Raw genomic sequence first — 23,538 nt, 5'->3', positions numbered from 1 at the left:
AAAAATCCACAAAGGATCTATGAGAATGAAGCATTGCTTTCAAATTTACCATGTACCATAAAAGGGCACAAAACACTTTTTAGCCCAGGAGATATTGACAAAGAATAGGAATTAAACATTTTGGACTTCATTAGTTTATCTGGAGGGTTTTTGTGTGTGTGTGTGTTTTGTTTGTTTGTTTTTTGTTTCTTCTTAATAAAACTGTCTGTTTAACAGATACAATATTTTTTAATAACTTGAAATTATTCAATCCAATTAAAATTCTCAAGGTGAATTTTCTAGGATTTTTTCACAAAAGTGCAAAACATTCCTCATTTTATGTTGATTTGTCAAAAAAAAAAACTGACAGATGCTTATGGCTTTATTAAAATAAATAAATTAATTAATTAAAAAATAATAATCCCCAACCTTCTGTCAGTACCTGAGCTAGTTTACTGTGAAACATATTCTTTCTAAATCACTGACAAGAGGGAATATAATGATTTTACCTTATGTTGGTAAAATATGACTACTTATTTTTTTACTTGGCTGTAAAGGAAGTCGTATTCTGAAAAACAGGATATTAAGGATTAAAAAATATAATTCTAATTTAACAGTACTGTAAAGACAACAGATATTTTAAAAACGGCCTGAAAAGAGGAACAATATGATTAGCTGATAATCTTTCCATCCTTTACAGACAGGAAAAAACAGGTGTATATATAAGAACTGTTACAGCAAGTTACCTATTCAAGGATACAGTAGGAAAATAACATCATTTCTCATTCCTACATTTTATTTGAGTGAAGAACATATTTTGTAAAAACACCATTCTCAACTTTGTTTCTAATTCAAAATGAAGTGTTCATACCCCAAAAGAAGAAGAATGTTAATATTTATTTTAAACAGAGAATTATTAGTGTCGGGGAATATTCGTATGCAAAGTCCATCTGGCATGAGTTTATGCATTATGTCTTTAATATGTGAACAACCATTTCTTCTGTTGTTGATGTGTTTTTCCAGATCAGTTGGTTTGGTCAATCCTGGCAGAGACTTTGGTCATCTAAAATACCTTTATGGATAATCTCTGGTAACTATAGAAATCAATTAAATTTAAGTCTAAACTGTGTATTACGCTATCCTCAACAGCTCTACAGAAGAAAGTAATTAAGATTAATTTTGCAGGTGACAGTTAGAAAACAGAAGTAGTTCTTCTGAGTGGGATAAGTGAGAGGTGAAACCATAACTATAACTGAAATACTCTCGTTCTTAAAAAGTAAAATATTTCATATGTACCTAACCTTGTAAACATAAGGTCTATGGGTTTTGTTTGTTTGTTTGCTTTTTAATAATATCTGCATTTCTAGTGTATCTTGCATTTCTAGTATATAGTATTCCTATTGTATCATTTCTGCACTGATTACAACCCTATCATATACATTCCGAAGCAGCATCTTCTTTATTTTTATTGTTATAAACTATACATACATGTATATAACTACAACAATAATAATATGGTAAAGTGTCCAAAATGTATTCTGGTAGAAACATTGCATTTTTAGCAATATTCAAGCTTTATTTTCAGCACCCTTATAAAGGAGGCTCTGAGGATGTTTGAATCGTCTACAGATTTGCATTTAAAAATAAAACTCTAGCAAACAAACCAATTCTGGTAAGTATGTATCTTGTGTATTTTATTTAGTTACATGAAAAGCTTCTATGTAACTCTGCAAATTAATGTAAAGACAATGCAGTAGGGAGAGATACTTGAATTTGTAGTTCAGAAGCTGGTGACATTAGGTATTACACCATAAGTGGGGCAGAATAAACACTTAACATTCAAATTTAAATATAATATTGTGTAATACAAGAAGATCTATAGAGTCATAATGTCTGAATATATTAGGTATGAAGATAATACTTCTATTGATTTCAGTCTGTTAAAATAATGAAACTAGATTACACAGATCAATTCATGGAATATAACACAAAAGCATATATTATTTCCTTTACAGTTTCAAAACAGGCTGTTCAAATGAGATCAGCTGTAACTATTTTAGACTGTAACAAAAAAAAAAAAAAAAAAAAGTGTTAATTTTCTCTGAACACACCTAAACAAAAGCTTATAGTATTCTTTCTATCTTATAGTTGGGAAGCTTAACAGTCTTTTAAACATCTTACAAACAGCTTTCCACATATGATTAATTATTTAAGACCCTACCTCTTACATCATTACATCTGCAAGGAGAGGAGGTGTTTCAATAGCTGTATCTACCATTAAGGACAATTAGATAGTGGTCTGTTTCCTTTCACTCAGGGAGCAAACTAACAAAATGCTGTAAAACAGTCAAGAGCAGAGTTTCTGGTCATGTCTTCATACTTATATCTAAATAAATATTTCATAACTTCTTAAAGTATAACAAAAGCTAAGTCATTGGCTTTTCAGGCTGTCAAGCATAGTATTTTCATTTCTGGATAAAGAAATGTGCTCTTCTGTATTTTTAAAATTATTTCTACTCAGATGGGAATCAGGCCATAATCGTGAAATTACACTGCTATAAAAACATTTTAAAGATTAAGTTTTTCCAGTATCACTCTTCCAGTCACTAAAATACAACATTTTTGAGAAAGTATGTTACAAAATGAGTAGTGATCCAGGACACAGAGTGTAATCAAATCTGCAAAGCACAAAGCCTGTATTCAAAACTGAACTGTGAAGCAAAGACAAATTTGCATTGTGAATACAATAAAAACTGTAAATCAGTTCTTTAAAACAGAAGACAACTGTCTGAGCCAAGAGCTGCAGGCATAACTTCCTAACTGTGTGTGCAGAATGCTACAGATTTCCATACTGGCATAGCAAGTTAAAGATCTGTGATGAAGGTTCACACTCCACTGTTGTTACCAGCAGGTAATTATATAACAGTATTTCTAATGATGGAGTCCCAAAGCAATGCTTCTTCTCTTCCCAGTGGAAAATATCTTTTGAAGCAAAGAATGGCTGTGGGATTCAAGAGGAGGGAAAACACATACCATAAAATATAATTAAAAATTGTGGAGGCTGCCTATGACAAGAATAACCATAAAAAAAAACAGATACAAACCAGCTGGCTGTTAACAACTCCTGAGTTATAAAAATCTTAAACCTGCTGTAAAGCACTCAATTCGATTTACATAACCACAGAGCTGACATTCCTTTTAGGCTCCTCTGCTGGGGATTATTTTGACATGTTTTAAGGCAGCATAAAAAGCAACTGTGAAAGGAAGACATGTATCATCTTGCATAAAAATTCATTCTAGCCTTGCGATTGGACTTATACACTTTAATCCCAACGTCTTTACTGAAAACGGAAAGTATTTTCAATGGCTACTGGTGATTCAATTTTGTAACATTATTCCTTTGGTGCTCATATTTTTGATAAAGTTGATAGGGTGTATACATACAAGTAAACAAACAAAAAATCTATACAGACACAGAAGCTTAAGTTTCAGTATTAATGCACAAAGTATCAGCTCTACTAGAACCTACTACAGAGTGCAGCATATCTAGTTTTAGATAGCTTGCGTCACTCAACATTGCATTCGGCCTTCACTAAAAAACAAAAGCATTTCTTAGGAATGTAATGATGCAGACAGCATTTTACACAACTAACACAGCTTGCTGTAGGGAATTAAAATAAACAAAATAAAATAAAATCAATCTTACATTGAGTGAAGTTTTGATGTATAAGTGCTGGCAGCTTACATTGCCCAGAGCACAGAATGAGTTTTGCCATTTGATAATTTGCTTGATTCACTGTGCTGCCTCATGCAGGGCATTTTATGCCTGATTTATGTTTAATCAAGTCACCTGCTTAATGTTAAGGAGGGTCACAGTTAGATAGAAGGGTTATGACCATATAGGGCTTTCAACATCTCCCAGTTTGACATAAGAAATGGGTGTAAGAGTCAGAGGTCAAACTTTTTCTTTTATTTTTATTTAATGTTCTCTATGGAATATTGCATAAAACATTAATGTACCACAAAACCAATTTGATTTCTTTTTGAAACACAGTTGGCAAATATGGATTAGGAGACTCTAAACAGTGCCTAAACAAATCAAAAGCAATCTGTAGTCTAAGAAGTGTTCATCTATATATGTGAATATTTTAAAGGATCGTAAGGTACAGACTTACACAAAAAGGATTATAACATTTCCCTTTAATAGATACTCAATCAAATTTAGTCTGGGGATAAAATAAAGATAATAAAGACAAAAGTACAATTAACTTTTAGTGTAATTAGGGTATCAGGATTTACTATTCAGATTTAACATTCATCCTGTTAAACACAGAACTAATTGCACATTAAGATTACCAGCATCTTCTTTCTGGTGAAGCTAGGAAAAGATATATCCAGGGAAAAAATTAATAAATAAAAATAGATGTGGTCAGCTACTACAGATCAGAGAACTCATATGCATTTCATATTTATAACTATTTCTGATTCTCTTAGTGTTACAGCATGAAAGCTACATGCTGAAAACTACTGCAGGACACTATGTATCTTGAGATTAAACTCCTCCCACATAGTATTGAAAAAATAGACATGGTGCCAAATAAAATCTTTAAAGATGTATTTTAAGGAGGAAATACTACAGTTAGGAATAGAAGATGGAATTCAGCACTTAACAGTTCGGATAGCTGCATTTCCAAGTTTAGCCAATGCTGACTGAGATTTAAAAAAATAAAAATAAAAAAATAAGGCACAAGAAAAATAGGTCTTTTTTCTGCTTTGGGAAGTGTATATTTTTTAGAGGAAATAGTGAAGCATTATTTGCATTATTGTGTATGTATATGCTAAAAGAATGTGGCATTGTAGCTTTCAGAAAAAAAAAAAAAAAGAGAGATTAATATTAGTTCATTGGAAAAACCTAAATAAGAAAAATATTACATGAATTTATCTTTGTTGATAGCAGTGGAGAACTGTTCTTAGACTAAAAGTAATTCTAGAGATTCTGTTGGAGTTAATACCAAGAAATACCAGGTCTTCATTTGTTTAAATAGCATCCAGAGTATTAACTCATTATCACATGCAAAGACTTATCAGTCTTTTAAGTGCACTGAAAATATGTACATACATGCCATGAACCCAATTACCAGAACCCAATAACAGACACAATTCACAGTAAATCCAGAAGGATGTCAGATGTTTAAATCCTTGACTAAAACGGGATTTGACTTTCTGTTAAATTCCACATGTGTACAACGTTTCATGCAAATGTTAAAACACAAAAACAGTTCTTATTGTTATACCCAGAATATACTATGTTTCTTCAAACACTTTAAAACATATTATTTCCATACATCCACCTAATGGACAATGTGTAGACATAGTAGACATAGTTCTGAATCCACACTTTTAAAATAGTTTACCTACATTGACAGATTCACCTATCTAATTTAATAATAACCTTCTAAAACGGAAGCTTTCAGCCTCACCTCTTCATCTAGGTTGCCTACAGTCAATAAAGACACACAGGCGTTTCCAAAGGGTGATTCATGTGGCCTTACAGATGCATCACTTTCTAGAGAAGTCTCTTTCGCTGACTATGAAAGGAGACGACTTGCTAAGATTTCAACATCTACATTTCAGACATACTAACTTGTGTCAGATGAATCTCCTCTTTAATAGCTAACTTATTAGATGGCTAAAGCTAGGGGAAGTGAGTTTTATTCCTCAGACAGTGAAAATATAATGAAGGTATTTACCTGCATGCTTGCAGTTTCTAAATAAATACAATGAATTCACTGCTTTGGAATTCCATTTCTAGGCACATATTTCCTTTAAAGCTAGTTTGTGAAGAATTACAACAGAATTGCCTCAACATCCTTTAAATCTACATTATAAAAAAGCTACTACTTTTTTTAAAAAGCTACCAACATTTTAGACTTTAAAGTCTCAGCAAAATAAAGTACATATCAGAAAGATATATTAATTGTATTGCTATTTCAAAAAATAAAACATTTCTATTAAATGTTCTTTCTTTTTCTTCCTCTTTTTTTCAGTCTCTTTCTTTCTCCATTCTATTTTATTAATATTTCAAAATATTAATATTTTGACTGTTTAAACTTTTTTTGTAATAACAAAATCAAAGCTAGAAAGCAGCAACAGGCATACAAACACCTGGTAATTGCCTGATGGCAATGGTTATGCTACTGGAAAACCTCGTGTTCTTACAATTCCAGTGACAGAATGCACAGGATTTTTTTCTGGAGGAACACACAGGATTTTTTCAAAACTGTAAGTTATATAATCTTTTGCACAATACATTTTTAGTATTTTTTATAATGTATAAACACTATCACTGTAGTTAATGTGCCTGTCAGTGGAGAGTTTACTGACTACATGTCCTGTTTATTACCTCCAAAATTCAAGGACTATTTTTACACAAAATGTTAAAAAAGAGACACTGATGGACAAAACAGAACAAAATTAACTTTGAATTCTATTAGTTCTCTTATCTTCTATCAGTTTCTTTCAAATACGTTGACAGTTACTTATTTTCCCTTTTTCCACTTCCTCTTAAAATTAAGTTAGAGATGCACACTGATTTCACAATATTGGTATTCACCTTTTAATCAAAAACTATATTTAATATCAGAGTACACATTGGTAAAGAATACTAATCATCTAGTTGATTGAATCCTTCCTAGCTCAATTAGTGATAAATCCCACACACATCAGTAGTAAAAAGGATTATCAGTAGGAACTCTACTGAAAAACGAGTTCAGTGTTTGGTCTCACGAGTTATTGCCAAGTCTTGAATTAGGAGTAGAAATCATGGAACCGCAAAAGGGTTGGAAGTCACCTCTGGAGGTGTTCAAGCAGGCACACATACAGCAGGTTACCCAGGACCATGTCCATGAAGCTTTTGAAGATCTCCAAGGAGGGAGACTCCACTACCTCTCTAGGCAACCTGTGCCAGTGCTCCATCACCTGCACAGTGACAGTGTTTCATGAAGTTTAGACAGAACATCTTGTGTTCCAGTTTGTGCCCATTTCCTCTTGTCTTGTCACCAGGCACCACTGAAAAGAGCCTGGCTCCACCTGCTCTGCATCAGCCTCATTTATACACTTGGATAAGATCCTCCCTGAGCCTTCTCTTCTCTGGGCTGAAGAGTCCCAGCTCCCTCAGCCTTTCCTCATAGGATGGATGCTCCAGTAAATCAGCTGCAGAGTAGCACATCAGCAAGTGTCCAAGCCATTTTCAGATAATACAGAATCCAACATATCACTGGAAGTGGCAGGCACAACAAAGAAAGAGTTTGTGTTTTTCTATTATTGCTGTATAGACAAATTTGAAAATATAGATTCATTAGAGCATACAGAGAATCTCAAATATATGCTCAGAAAGATGTATTTCTGTTCACTTGAATAAACTTAAATGCAGTGATATCAGCAAAGATTATGGACCTACTTATTTCATTTAGTGAAGCATGATACTGAGATGTCTGAATTAGCATGTTCACATGGTACATGCACTACAAGAGGTATTAACTCAGGAACCAAAGCTCTTTTGCCATGTTATAATAGTGATGCATCCCGATTGAAAATTACTTCTCTCTTTTGTACTGTAAATATCCTCTTAATTGTACCTTAAAGGTAGTGGCAGACAAAAGGGAGAAATATCTGAAATTGTTTCCAACACTGAAGAGAACTTATGAAAATTTACCGGCTTCCCCTACGCTTCTAGCTTTTAGCACAGACTGACACTCCTTTAACGTCTGTGCCCAGAGACCTCTGTTCTCAGTAACTGTCTCTGTCTCTAAAGTGCTCTTACACAGCATATTCCACATGACAAAAAGTAGATGGTAACAGCAAAGCATGAAGACAGCTAGCAAGGAATACTGAAAGCCTCAACATCAAGTGATGTCCAATGTGCATGCTGGCAAAAATTACAGATTTCTAGTTCTATAAACACATGGAAAAAATATATAAAGAGAAATAAAATAAAAAAAAATAAAAGAAAAAAAAGATTTAAAAACTCTTTGGCAAGCTTTGCATTGAAATTGAAATTTTAAAAGAACTGAAAATTGTCTTTATAAACAATCTTTAACAGCATAAGCCGTGTGAAGATCGTACTCTTTTTGGAATACAAGAGTATTCTGCAAATAAGATTTTTATGCTAGGATAAAATAGTGACTCTTCATTTTGTGACTCTTCATTTTTTCAGCAATTTGTTACTGAAAATACCTCATGCAAAGACAGTATGAGAAGACATATTTGTCAAAAATGTCTTGATTTTTATTTTCAGCAGTTATAGAAGGCTACAGATTTCTTCAAATTATCCATTTTATCACCTGGTAAAGTTTCTGCTAGAAGATGTATTCAACGTAGGAAAGTATATGCAATTCAAAATTATTACAGTGTCAGAAAAAAAATCAAAGAAGCTAGTAAATGTGAGGAAACTGAAGAAAATGGGGTAAGAATTCAAGTTCATATTTTCTTTTGACATTTAACAAAATTGACATAAAATACAGTTGGGAAAAATAATGAGCAATATTAGCACTGGAAGTCCCTTTCGATTCACAATTTATTTATCTATCCATCAGTACTCAGTTATTTATTTTTCCTTAAAAGAACATTCATGGCATTCCTTCCAGATCTATTAGATTAGCTAGATCTGGTGGGGTAAAAGTTTCGTGACTGGTCAACATGGTAAGAATAAGGGAAATAATATATCTGTTCAGCTCAAAACATCAACATTAAGGTGTCTACATGAGACTAATAATCTCGCCAAAATACAGTTACATCTTATGCACATTAGAGACTTTAAAACAAACCCAGAAGGTGAAATTAAACCAAGCTTTAATTTTGCTTTGTGTGTCTGCATCTGAGGAAAATACAATAGTGTAAAGCAAAAAGAAATTTAAAAGGTAGAAAATCAGAGGAACCTCAAAATCACACAGTTTTGAAAAATGGGATGAAGAGCTTTACATATATTCCACTTGAAAGACAGAGAACTGGGAAAAAAAATGGGTGGCCTAATCAAAACTATCCAATGAAACTAGGAAGGATCATGCCATACATCACGATATTGATACTGACCCTCCACCGCCACCTCCACACAGAAAATAAATGTTGATTAGGTTACAATCAACCTTGAAAATCTTATATCTCTGAAAAAGATGGTGAGCTGCATACTAGGTAAGATAAACTTCTACATACAGAGATAAAGGTGAGGCAGCTGAAGCCATACCAAAGCAACAAATAAAAATTTAAACAATTATACTGTAAACATTGTTAGAATGAATCACTTTAATTAACATTAGGAACAACACTACACAAAAAGTGAGATGGAGGTAAGCAATGCATGTGATGTTAGCATTTAGTGACATAGGATAAAATGAGGAGCCTTGTACTGGGAGCAGGCCTCAGATGCATCTGTGTTAACTGAATAACTACAACTAAATTGTGAATAATACCAAAGGAAGCCATGAAGCAGATTTAAATAAAATTCCAAAAGACAATTTTATCTCAGAGGTTATATAAGCAGTACTGAATAACATATGAGAAAGGAAGGAAGGAAAGAAGGAAGGAAGGAAGGAAGGAAGAAAGGGAGGGAGGGAGGAAGTAAGGAAGGAAGGAAGGAGGGAGGGAGGGAGGGAAGGAGGGAACACCATGATTTTTTTACACTAAGAACCAAGGATTTTCCAAGGGTAGGACAAATATTCCTGTGACTACATGAAATTAAAACAATCTAAAGTGTGAGATACAAATTAAGCTAAATCCATTGGCAATAATCTTTACCCAACTTGGTCACAAGTTACAGAAGGTCTCAATTAAATATTCTGTTTTGCCTATGTCCGATTTCCTATCTTGTGCTACGTGCTGAATCTATTATTTTTGATTACTTAATAGAAAATACTGAAAAATAAATAAAATTATACAAAAGTCTATCATAATTTCAAATACAAAATCCTGGGACTCTTTTTAACTTTTAAAGTACCAATCTATTGGCCAAAGACATTTCTGTGAAGCTCTCACTAGTCAGCTAGACGGAACTAGGGAATTAAATATTTTGAATAACTGGTAAGGAAAAACATTCCAGGGAAAATCTTATGAGGATTTACTGTTACCTATTGTTACCTATTCCAAAAACATAAAATAAGTTTGGATATTATATAAAGACAAAGTAGATTTGAGAAAGAACAGCAAAAAGAAAGATAAAATACCAACTCCTACCACTGTTCTGTGAGTTTATAAAACAGGGTTTTTAAAATTCATGCCAACTGTAAATCTGTGTAAATCTGGAACCAGCAAAATTTCCATTGCTCATTAAGGAAAATGCCTCGGATTGAATAAAAAATTACATACCCTAATCCTTCTACCAGTTTTCAGGGGAGGAGGAGAACTAGTTGAAAAAAAGTCACAAAGGTGAGATCTCAGACCAGCTATAGCAAATTCTAGCACACTTCTTCACATCGAATAAGAGTACATCATAAAAACTATAATAATAATGCAAATACTTGCAACACTATGAAGACAGCAACTAACAATTATGAAGTAATTCAAAAGTTTTTTTTTTCTTGTGAGAATTGTGCAGAAAGAAATCTGTTAGGAAAGAAAAAGAATTAATTATCTATAACTTAAGACTTAGACAGTAGCAATTACAAAAGTGTGCTGGCATAACTGGTGACTGCATTATGTCCTTCAATTTTCCACAAAAAAAAAAAAAAAAAAAGAAGATTTGCCTCCAAATCAACTAACATTTCTTTGAATTTTTGGGTGGGTGTGGATTTGGTAAGTGTCTTATGTTTGGACTGGGTGGTTCTTTTTGTGCTTAAAGGTAATGAAAGGAACATATAGAAAATCATATGGGGTTAGGTATTTTCCTTTTTCGTCAGCAGAAAATGAACTTGAGACCTCCAGAACAGGACAAAAATAAAAAGGGGAAAGGTAAAGGCATTCAAAAGATCAAAAGTGTTTTCCTGAAGTAAAGAAGAATGCAAATAAAGAGTCCAAAAAAAGGTACAGTGCAAAAGATTTTAATTAAAAAATGTCTTCTTATTTAACATTCATGACAAATGGTATTGAACTAAAACTATTGAGCAGAAGGTGGAGAAACTAAGTTGCTTATACCTAAACAGCATTTCTGCACGAACATTTTAATTGTTTTCAGATGCTCTTTCATCTTCTTAGTGAAGATCCCTACCCATTTCCCTTCCCTTCCTTTCCCTTCCCTTCCCTTCCCTTCCCTTCCCTTCCCTTCCCTTCCCTTCCCTTCCCTTCCCTTCCCTTCCCTTCCCTTCCCTTCCCTTCCCTTCCCTTCCCTTCCCTTCCCTTCCCTTCCCTTCCCTTCCCTTCCCTTCCCTTCCCTTCCCTTCCCTTCCCTTCCCTTCCCTTCCCTTCCCTTCCCTTCCCTTCCCTTCCCTTCCCTTCCCTTTATTTTATTTTATTTTATTTATATTTTATTTTTTTCTGTTTAACTTAAGACTTATTGACTCTAATAACACTTTTTTATTTTGTCTCCACATACCTGTCATTATCAGTTTTTCCATATAAAATTTATTTAGGTGATAAAACAAATTAATTTAAAGAGGAATATAAGTAATTTACAATTCATATCAGTATGTTCCTATGGCTTTATTTAAAAACAAATTAAAATAAAATAAAATAAAATAAAACAAAACAAAACAAAACAAAACGTCTAAAACATCTAAATCCTAGAGTTTAGAATAAGGAGTAATTCCGTATGCCACAAACATGAATGTCATTTTGCTATACAGATGCAAGAGTGCTGTACTTTTTGTCATTCACCTCTAGGAGTATATTGTCCTCAGTGTGTCCAATGTCTGTATATCTGAGACTTGAAAGGACAAATATATTCTGAGCTTTCAATAGAGGGAAAAAAATTACTTTGAAAATTGTTTTGTCACACAGTGACTGAGTGCACAGGAGCCACTGTTTTCTTACACTTGAATGAAATATTAATCTACTAGACTCTTTTGAGATACTTTTTAAAACAAATGTACTGATTCACAAGAAATCACTTTTCTCCTCTCAAACACTTGCACTGAATACCAATGGGATATTGAAAATGTTTTGGTTTTCTTTTTCTTTTTCTTTTTCTTTTTAGTCTGGGGCTTGAAAAAAGAATGCACTGAAGCACTGAAAGCACTGTGAAGCAGTAACTTACCTGCATCACAGGTAAATTTACAGTTACTAAATTTCCAAAGTAATATAGTACTTTTATTCCCATATTTATATTCATTTATTAAGCTCAGACACTGGGGAAAAATAAAATAAAATAAAATAAAATAAAATAAAATAAAATAAAATAAAATAAAAGTGTGCACTGTGTTAAGCAGCTTTTCTCATCATCTGAAATCCAAGAGTAGGTGACATTATAAAGTCACTATTCTAATAAAGTAATTATATCTGTGTCTTATATCTGTGTCTTCTTATAAAGCATTGATGCATCATAATATTTGCATTAAAGAATTAGTTTACTGTCAAAAGAAAACATAAAAGTGCCATCATTCTTTTCAGTAGTGATGTTGTTTATTTAGGATCCTACCCTTGATTTTCATAGTTCTTAGCAAGGTAGCTTCAGTAACTTGACCTTATGTTTTGAATTCTGCATTTCCACTGTAAGTGCCAGGAACATACTTTTTTAAAAGTACAGTTTAATTGAAGACAATGCTATTCAATTAACTTTTCTCTCAATCACTCAGTAAGCACAACTGGATGTTTCAAACAACGTGTAAATTTTTCAAGCCATGGCAGTGGGGTTGAGCTAGATCATCTTTAAGGGTCCCTTATGACCCAAACCATTCTGCGACTCTGTGTGTGGTCTTAGTGCCTGTAATAACAAACCATATAATGAATATAATGAAAAGGAAACTTAGTAGATGAATCTGCCCCTTTAAAACACAGAGTGCACCTTGTTCTAATTCTTTTATGTCAATCTAAATTTCATCCACCGTGTGATGAAAAGGTAATGTTGACAAAACCCTATCTTCCAGTAAAACTTGTCAGGACATTAGCCATTTGCTCTTGCTATGGATTTTGATGAGTTAAAATGACTCACTGACCTTATTAATTTTGTCTTGACTAGGTGCAGTTTTCCTTTCCCTAACTTACTTATTCCTAGCAGGTTACTGTTTTCATACTCAGAAACTAATACATTACTAATGACCTCATCAAATCAATGTAGTAATAACATTAACAGTCTCCTCAATCTTAGATTCTTTTTGTAAACGTCCACAGTAATATTTCTTATACCATCAGCAGCAACAGTTTATTCTTTGCTACAATATTGAATACAGTACCTCACTGCAATTAAGGCTGGTTTGAAAAGAGATGATTTATGAGTTCCTTGTAAAACATTCGTAACTAAAAACATTTCAGAAAGAAAAAATAAACCCTTTATATGCACTGTTGAGAGAGGAGAACCCATGAAAGCAATGATACAAATACAGGAACAACATAGCTTTGTAACCTTTCAATATGCATGAATTAATAGATAATAGCAAAGGAAGGAAGTTGTATTACATTAAATAAGTTGGTTATACAACTCACACAGAAAAGCCCTCTTTCTTCACTCCCCCTTTTGTGCTCTCTTTCTCCCTCTGCCACACAGACACACACACACTTTTCTGCCCTCTTCCTATCCCTTTCCATCCCTCTCTTTTTTCCTTTTCAGAAGTCGCCTCAGGCACACGGCAAGTAACTGACATGGTAACAGAGCTAACTATTTCTGCAACTTGAAGGAATAAAATAAATCTTTCCACGTGGATAAAGTAAAATTTGGTTTTCAAACTTTGCATTTTGAATGCATAGAAACAAATCAACAGCTTGGCTTTTCATAAACCACAAGCTCTGGAGACAGTTCCACGAGCAGTAATTGACAGATTGTTTTATAGTTGCAATACACTTCATTAACACATCTTACCACATGGTTCATTTTATATGACAATACTGTTCTAACATAAATATTCTCTGATTTCCAACCAAGAAGAAAAATGTTAATGAACTTGAACACAATCTGGAATTAAGTTCATGCAACAATCTCACCTTGGAATCCTGAGCCCAGGACTTGAACCAGAATAACCTTCCTTTTGAAGCACCTTGTCCCGGTTAAGACTACTTTATGATATCTTTAACATATGGCATTGGGCAACATTAGTAACAACAGCACTTCAGTGCACTGTGAACAACTGATAGTGGATTCTTTATGATTCTCATAATAGTATGTTATCATGTCTCACAAAATTCATGCAGGCAGTGTTACATGATCTTAAAGTATTAAGGACAACTCACTATGACTGGTTTTCCTTAAAAATAAGTAAATAAATAAAAGACTAAGTTCATTTTGTGTTCAATAAGCTTGCTGCCTGAAAGGTTGGATATGATGTGATCATGAGATGCTTGACTTTTCCAAGTTGTTAGCAAACATAGATGACTTAAAACAAATATTAATAAAATTAATTAATACATTTCTTAGCTAATTCTTTTTTTTTTTTTTTAGTTATCTAAAGCTGCCCACGTATAATGATACTTGCTTGCATACTTTTCTTGAAGAAAGATACAGGTATCACTTACTTGAGTAAATTAAGTTTACTTACTTTCTATATCATATAACAAAAATACTCTGCTACCTGACATCTTTTCAGAATATTGCCTTTATATTTGAGTCCTTGTATGAGATTTGGAAAACTGGACGGCACATATTGCCCTTATCCCAGAAGCAATCATATTTTAAAAATGTAATTTGACACCCTGAAAAAATGAGGTAAATACATTAAGCTAGAGTTCCTTCCTGTACTTTAGAGAATCTCCAAATACACTATAATGAAATTGTGGACCATAACTTTGGAATATATAAATTTGAAGTCAACTTCTATTGAATGCAGTATGTAGCACTGTTAGCAGATCATATATAAATGAAGAGAAAAAAAAATAATTCACCCTTCATTGATCATGTCGTGCAAGGACATAAGTAGTCTAATTCTACAGGAAAGGGGATAGTCATGTTGACGGCATTCAAGAACTTCATATTGTTGTGATGACACAGAACTATAGTTAGCAATGTGATGAAGCTAGACTTTGTACCAGATCTTGCTACACTTACTTTGACAAGTACCATCTTATTATATTGCTATAGCAGTCAATATAATTCAGATAGAAACCATCACGTTTATAAGACTGAGATATTATTCCAAATAATATCAGGTTGATTTCTACCAGTAGTGTTTAAATACTCTGTTTTTGATAAAATGGCAATGCAATATTTGCTCTGTAAAAGATTATTTTCTGAAATGACTGGGTATCAAATTATTTTGGCTAAACATTCTCATTAAATACCAAGAGTTTGTCTGAAAAAAAAAATAAAAAAATATCAAGTTAATCATAAGAAAAACTGCCAACATAGGTGCATGATTATCTTGCTGTTTTTCTATTGAAAGACTCCACCTGAAAACTGAGCTACAAGACGATTTCAGAATTTCCCAATGTTGATAAGCTTCCATTTTGAATAATTTCATTTTGTGAAACAGTCGATGTACTCTGCAACCTGTATCTCTTTGGTAACTATTTCAGTTTAATTACAAATTACAGTAATTTGGAGTTAGGAAAGTTACAATAATCAATAATAAACACTTCCATTATCAGGTACAAATTTAGTCACTGATAACTCTGTGATATGCCTGCCTTTAAGAATGAAATTTTAATTGCTTTCTTCTGAATCAAGAGTTTAGTGTTTTAATTTGTTTTGGTGTGTGTATTTGTTTTATAGGAAACACTGATGGTAAAATACCTTCTTTGAAAAGGTGGGTTTTGTTGTTCTTGTTGGGTTTTTGTTGTTATTTTAGTGGTTTGGGTTTTTTTTTGTTTGTTTGTTTGTTTGTTTTTGGTTTGGTTTGGTTTTTCCCAAGATGTTTAATATAATTTTGTGATTTGAAACAAGAAACTGGAATTTGGATGAGGGTCACGTCTACAGTCAGAGACATTATTTTTTGCTGATCATATTAAACTGACTTAGCAAAACTGTAAACGTCTTAAAACTACCACACATCATTAGAGGCTTGTTTTACTAATAGTTCATCTTCATATAGTTCATCTTCACTGAATAAGATCAACTGTGGTCCTCCATAATTGGCACAGAAATATCATTCATAAGGGAGAATTCACAAACCAGTAACATTACACCCTTAGCCTTCAGAATGCAAAATTAATCTGTGATCCAGGAAGAAACAAAAATTTCTCACCTAATTTTTTCCACTAAAAAGGTAATAAACCTGTGAACATCACAACTTAACACAAAATGAGTATTCATAAAAAGCAAGTAGATGAGAAGATTCACTAGTTTAGAACTATGCTGTAAAATAACTTCGCTCCTCAGTTCATTCTCAAATAACTTGAGTGAATCAAGGTACTTGGCTACCCACACTGCCTAAATTTTTAACCTCGGAGGCTCTTTTGAAGTGAACTTACTTGCTCATTTTAAATAATAAATAAATAAATTAAAATAATAATAAATAATAATAATAGAAAAAAAAAAAAAGATGGGAGAATTTCTGGAAACAGTTAAGTCCGGGAACTTCTCTCAACAGGCAGTAGATGAACCTGCATGAGGTTTGACTCTTTCTGACTTACAAAATACTGCAAAATGTACAAGTTCTTATTGACTAAAACTTTTTAATGAAAAAGCTTATATTTCTGCAAGTAATTCTTGTTTTTAAAAAGATTTCATGACAATACAGTTATGGTTCATAATGAAAACCTTCTCAGGTTCAGAAATGGCTAAACACAAAATAGTTATGCCATAAGCATATGTCGTTAAATGGCTTTAGGTTCAGAGACGGTTTATAATCTGCCTGCTTGGAGATCTTCCATACATTTGCCTATAATAAACCATGAAGTCACATCCTATTTTTTTAAGAGCTTCTGAAATCAGTGACTGTTCACAGGAAGCCAATCCTTTGAATACTGGGACCCTGAAGTACATTCTTATATGCCAGTATTTTCTGCCCAAAAGCTATAGTAAATTTCAGTTAATCCCGATACTTCATTTAAAATAAAAGCTGAACAGTAAAATATCAAAAGTCAGAAAAGAATGAATTTGCATGTACCTGAGATACAGCTAAACACTGAGATTCCTGCTACCTTGTACCTTACTGTAATAGAAGCTGAAACAAATATTATTTAATTTGGTGATATTACAAAATCTGTGGCTAAATGGAAAACAACTTTATTATTACCTAGTGAATGTACGGGACCCACTGGAAGTAAACCAGTGAGCTTCCAGAACTGTTTTTCAGCTTATTAACAAAACCATCTTGTGACAAAGCAGAACAAGATAGCTAGCCATTTAACAGGATGATAATACGGCAAAATTATGACAGTGTTTTCAGAAGACGACAGGTAGCCTGAATTAAACCTTAATTAAGATTTTTTAAACTATTAAATAATACATTTACAGAGTTTAGTCAATATATCTTCCCACTGATACATCAACTAGTGAACACGATAGAAGCTTTCACATTAATTATAGTGACTACTTCCTTAATGAATTGCAAAAATATTTGTGTAATCTATTTCAGTTTATTGAATTAGATTAGTTTATCATTCCAAAAGCAGAATTTGGGGGGGATATTTTTTGCAATTTGTTAGGTTGTCCCTAACAGTTAAACAGTGTATCATAAAATAATACCAAGTGAAAGCAATGTTCACATTAAAAATGATTAACCACTAATAATCAGACCACTGCGTTAACATGGAATGCATTTTAAAAGAAATGAGATAGCCAGTCAATTTTATTAATGCATATCTTTTTAACCAATGCAGGATCACAAATTGTGTGCACAACATAAGTAACTGAAAAAAGGTTAGCTCTTCAAAATTACTAAACATGTGACTCCATTTTTTTTTAATTATTTCTGTTCCTTGTAATACTCTCAGAAATCAGTTCAACTCATTTATCTAATTTAAATGCACTCTTAAGACTTCACAGGAGTGAGTATGCCAGGAAAAAATACTTCAAATTACACATATTGTTTCTTGGCAATATCTAACATGATGTGGGTATACATATAAATAATTTTAACCTTTATTTCAGTTCTGCCTAATACAACATCGAATAGCTGTGAGCCACAAAAAATGAAATTATTTAATTATGTTATTAATCTTTCTTTAAACACCAAATAATTCCACCTTCCACTTCAGAAGAAATATTGTCACAATGTCAACAGCTGCATCCGTGAACACCATTTGTCCTCCATGATGAAGTAATGTATACAAAAGCTTGCAACTCTCTCTCTATCTTAACCCTACTTAAAAATGTTTTGCATCTCAGAGAGTTTTGCACAGGATGAAAGTTAGAGTATACTTTAATTATAAGATTCAGGAAACACAAATAGAGAAAGTAAGGATGAGATTAGAAATTACATTTTCAGATAATCATTTAGGAGAAAAAGCAGAACAGAACAAAAATATTTAATACAGGAAAGTATTTATAAATTGCATAAATGAAATATTTCGGAGGAGGCTTAATATCTTTACACTGTAAAAGGTATCAGGTGTGGAACAGGTGGAGAGAAGTACCTGTCATACAAAGCAAATCTCTTCAAGATGATGATAATAGCAACAATAATACTAACTACTGAGATTCATTTAATGTAAAGTTAACAGTGTAACAGATTAAATATGGAAGGTACTTTGAAATTACTAAACAAAGAAAAAGCTATAAAAGTATAGGAAAAATAGTATTCTTATCATGCCCTATAATAATGATTCCTTAAACTTTATATTCACATTTTACCACTGAGAGAAAGATGCAGTTTCTGAAAGAGTTCTGTAGTTACTTTTTTATTATCTATATATTATAGAGCCGGTAGGCCAAGCTGCAGAAGAATCAAGTCAATTTTTAAAAAAAAGGTTTCAAAATCTAAAATACTTCCTTATGAATAATGATAAAAATTCTTCAATTTTAAAAATAAGAAAATATATAAGAAAAATAAGAAAAAAAATGTTTCCAAGTTCATATGGAAATAATCAACAGTTTATATTTCAAATAGTAACTACAAACAAAAAAAAAAATACAGAGCACAATGTATATCATACAATAAACTGAAGAATTACAGCATTATTTTTCTGATTAATTACAGTTATCTACCATTTTAACTTTAAAGAACTTTTGAAGCCTACTAAGCACATAGCCAGGAAAAGATCTGCAACACATAGAGGTGTGTGGATCAAAGTTAACTATGATGAGCCATGTGGTTTTGGAAGGGCTTCAAGGCAGTATCCAGATAAACCTATATGAACTTATTCAGGACTTTTCTTTCTTCTGACTACATCTCTAACTGCATTTGTAACAAGCTCAGCAGATTTTAATACTCTGCACAATTCAAGAAACGCTTCATTTCCCATTATTAAGCATTTCTCATTTTGCCACAACTTCAAAGGTTCTCCATTTATTTTAATAAACATAAAAGTGTCTTTTGTCAGTTGGTAGCATTTTGTAAATCAACCCTAATCAAAAACAGTTGCTATATCAGTAATTGTGGGTAACATTTATGAGTCTTGTGTTCAAATGGACAGAATATCACCCAAGAGGTGATCCTTGCTTCTTCAATCTATGCTCTCTAAAAAAAAAAAAAAAAGAATATTATTCCTTTTTCCTTTTGATTTTCCTTCTCATTATAGTTCTTAAATCTCAGCTTCGTCCCTAAATACTCCTCTAAAGCAAATTCATCTTAAGTGATAATGTAACCTTCTCTGCATGAGTTTTCAGATTAGATTACTAATAGAATACATTTTCAAGGGATCCTTAACTTGGTCTCCTACAAAAATTTATAATTATGAACTTTCATGAGAAATCTCAATGTACAGTTTTGTACCAATATTATTTGTATACTTAAGCAAAGCACACAAAACCAGATTCTTTAGAATCCCAGATTTCTACGTTTAAATGTATACTTCTGTATTATGCAGCACACAAAGAAAAGAAAAGAAAAGAAAAGAAAAGAAAAGAAAAGAAAAGAAAAGAAAAGAAAAGAAAAATGTTCCTGTAAAAAACATACATTAAATCAAAGCACAATATATCCTAGATATGAGATATACCTAATTATTGCAGATCTCTGTTATCTGAAGAGCATTAAATAGTATATAATTGTTTGTGTGATCACTTACACTCTTTTGTAGGCAGGAACGAAGGAAGCTTAGTTATTATACTAAGATTATTAAATCAGTCAGAAAGCTTAAAAAAGGGAATTTGTTACAAAAAAAAAAAAAAAAAAGAGAGAGGGAAAGAGAAAAAAAAAAAAACTTAACAACTTGGTACTTTGTGCTTTGTTTTGTTTGGGTTTCCTGCTTGAGCTGGATCTTAACAGGAAATTCAAACTTAAACTTCTCAAACAAGAAGGCATCTTAGGTCTACAAAGATGATTAAGGGAATGGAGCAAATGACATGAATTTGAGAAAGCTAGGATTGTTGAACCTCAAGAAGGTTTAGGGGGAAGGTTATTAATACCTGATGGGGAGGAATAAAGAAGATGGAACCAACTGCACAACTGCTCATTGATTTAAATTCACAAGACCAGATTTTTGGCCTATTTTTATAATTGTCTGTCTATAAAATGATGGAATAATTGTCATGTAGTGCTGCTGGCATGGTGTTCTTCACCCTTGTTGAGCCACACTCCATGGAACGCTATACCCCAGAGTTCATTTCTAACTCTGACTCACCACCACCACCACCCCAGTGGGAAAAATCTTGCTCACCCCTTCTGTTGTGGCAAGCCATGTAATATGAAACCAGTTAAATCTTTGCACCTATATCATTTAAACCTTTCCTCTTCTGCAAGTGACCCACAAAGCATTGTCATCCTAGAAGGATCTGATGAATTATAGTATTATATATACATATTGTCTTCCATTTTGAATTTCTTTTTTTTTTTTTTCAATCCTAATTTTAAAAGGATATACATCTGGTTTTTTTGGGTTGACATTCTAGGAAATTGTATTTATGTTTTTAGTACTGTATATTTATCATTAACTTGTTATGACCAGCCTATAATGACAAAGGAGGAATTGGATACTTTAAGTTGTTTAAGTTTTAAGCAATTGGATACTTTAAGTTGCTTTAAGTTGCTTGGTTTTAAGTTGCTTTCCTAGCAGATTAAATGATTCTGTTGACAAGTATTTTGTTGTATTTTTTCCCTGTCTCCTTCTTTGGGCATCCTTATTTGTCTCCTCGTTCTTCTATATCATCTTCCTTCTACCTCTCCTGTGCATTTTTTCCTTTGATATTTTGCTATCTTACTTTCCCCAATAATTTCCTTTGCTTCTGCAGTTTTTGATCTCTTCCCCATAAACACGAATGCTTGTGCCCTGTAAAAAAAAATATGTTCTTTCCCCACATACACCCTATCTCCTTTTTTCTTATTCCATTCCACTCTGCAACTACCTGAAAGGAAGGTGTGGGGAGCTGGGGGTCGACCTCTTCTTGCTGGTAAATAGTGATAGAACTAGAGGGAATGGCCTCAAGTTGTGCCAGTGGAGGTTTAGGTTGCAAATTAGGAGACACATCTCCTCAGAAAGAGTAGTCAGGCATCGGAACGGGTTGCCCAGGGAGGTGGTGGCATCACTGTCCCTGTGGGTGTTCAAAGAAACATTGTAGTTGGCACTTAGGGACATGGTTTAGTGGGTGACATTTGCAGTAGGGTGATGGTTGGACCAGATGATCTTGAAGGTCTCTTCCAACCTTAATGATTCTATGATTATATGAACTCTCTTTCCTATATTAGATTTTATCATGCATTTCTTAATCTATATCATTTTTTAACCATCCCCCCCCCCCCCCCTTTCTTTTCTTTTGGCTCAAGTCACAACTGCCCAGGCTGCCACTGAGTTCTACCTGCCTGACTCCCTCTCATGCTCAACTATACTTTCAGTCCCATCCCTCCTTCACTCTACTTACTTTATACCTCTCTCTCACCAGCCTTAGTTGTCTGACATCTCTTCATTCTATTAGTCCTCTTGATCTTTAGCCTTTCCAAAAACTGTAAACTCCTAATGCAACTGTTTTGGGTATGTGTCTATATTACTATGTAAAGCACTTCTCTTGTCCTAAGGCCAGAAGGCATGGGTCCACTTATGTATAGAGAGAGAAACTCTCTTCTTTTCATCCATCCTCCAGACAAGAAACTTGTATCCAAATTGACAGCAATTTCTGGCATGTAATATTTCCTGAGCTGTGCATTGTTTAGGAAAGCATTAACCAACTATGACCAAAACCATGCCAAGGATCATGCTCATACTTAAATAAACACCTGATCATGGGCACTAACTCAGACATTTACCCTTCTATCCAATCTCCAAGCCTCAGCAATCATTCTCTCTAATCTGTCTAGGTTACTATCTTTTTTCTGCTTTAAGAGAACATCATTGCTAGAGACTGAGCTGTGCAAACAAGTGGGGAACAACTGGGAAGAAGCAGAAACTCAGTTGAGCTTTGCTGAAGCAAGTGGGATATTTTAACTCGTCTGTAACATGAAGACAGAATGAAGCACTGAGGTCAACAGCTTGACTGTTAGGTGCCTCTGTCTTAAGATGACCGTATTCACCTCCTACATGTAACACAGCCTTTCCTAATTTATCTGTGTCTAGGAGCAAGTCACTGATAGAAGATAATATATTAACTTTTCAAAAGAAAGTAGTAATTTCAGAAAGAGATTGTTGCTGAACTTTACATTAGTATAAAGCCTCAGGAGTTGCATGAAAAACAGAACTTCAGGATGAAAAATTAAGGAAGATGTGTGTGCAAGATGGAGTTATTTTAACTATCACAGTTCTTCAGGCAACTATATTCATGATGGCATTATCTAATTTAGCAAAGCAGTAAAAAAAAAAAAAAAAAAAAAGATATCTGATCTATTAAAAATTAATAGGAAGATCATTGTCTAATGATAGGTAAGGAAAATAATGCTTTAAAAGTTTTTTTTTTTAGAAAGAGAAAGTAAAGGGGAAAAAATTAAAAGGATTATCATTTGCTGTCATTTGTATTTTAAAGTACTGAGCTGCCAAAATTTCCATTACATATGATACATTTATATAACAATAACATTACATGTTAGAACTCATTTGTGATATTGGGTGCTGGTTTCCTAGAGTGTTAATTTATCAGCAAGTGGATATAAGCCAAGTACTCAAAAGGTTGTGTGTGTCAAGGTGTTCCTAGCAATCCTACCTGTTGGCGGAATGATTCCAGGAGACATTAGGCCTGGGACAGAATGTGGCATGATATGAGAATTCTCTGGGGAGGTGACACTTTGAGTCCTCTTAGGAGGCCTTCCCGGTCTAGAACTGAAACAAACAAACAAAAAATTTTTACAATTAAGCTGTTGTCTTACACATCATTTCAAAGTTGTTTCAAGAGGTAACACGGACTGTAAATAAATTTGTTTCAAGGACGGTTACTTTTGCAGTTAGATGTAATAGACTTCCATCACTAATTAGATTACATGCTGAATTCATTTTCCTCATTGAAGATCAGCCGCTCTTGATGCATAA

At 33.2% G+C, this 23,538-nt stretch overlaps 1 protein-coding gene across 1 annotated transcript in view; it reads right to left on the bottom strand.

The window, feature by feature from the left end:
- DACH1 (dachshund family transcription factor 1) overlaps positions 1–23,538 on the bottom strand; it is a 339,811-nt gene that overhangs the window by 160,899 nt on the left and 155,374 nt on the right. The window contains exon 2 of the mRNA XM_050713138.1: positions 23,216–23,331. Within this exon, the coding sequence (XP_050569095.1) occupies positions 23,216–23,331 (116 nt within the window). The remainder of the gene's footprint in view (positions 1–23,215; positions 23,332–23,538) is intronic.

Source organism: Cygnus atratus, chromosome 1 (genome assembly GCF_013377495.2).
Source record: "Cygnus atratus isolate AKBS03 ecotype Queensland, Australia chromosome 1, CAtr_DNAZoo_HiC_assembly, whole genome shotgun sequence".
NCBI lineage: Eukaryota > Metazoa > Chordata > Aves > Anseriformes > Anatidae > Cygnus > Cygnus atratus.
The sequence above is the reverse complement of the archived record's forward strand: the minus strand, read 5'-3'. Positions and strand labels throughout refer to the sequence as shown.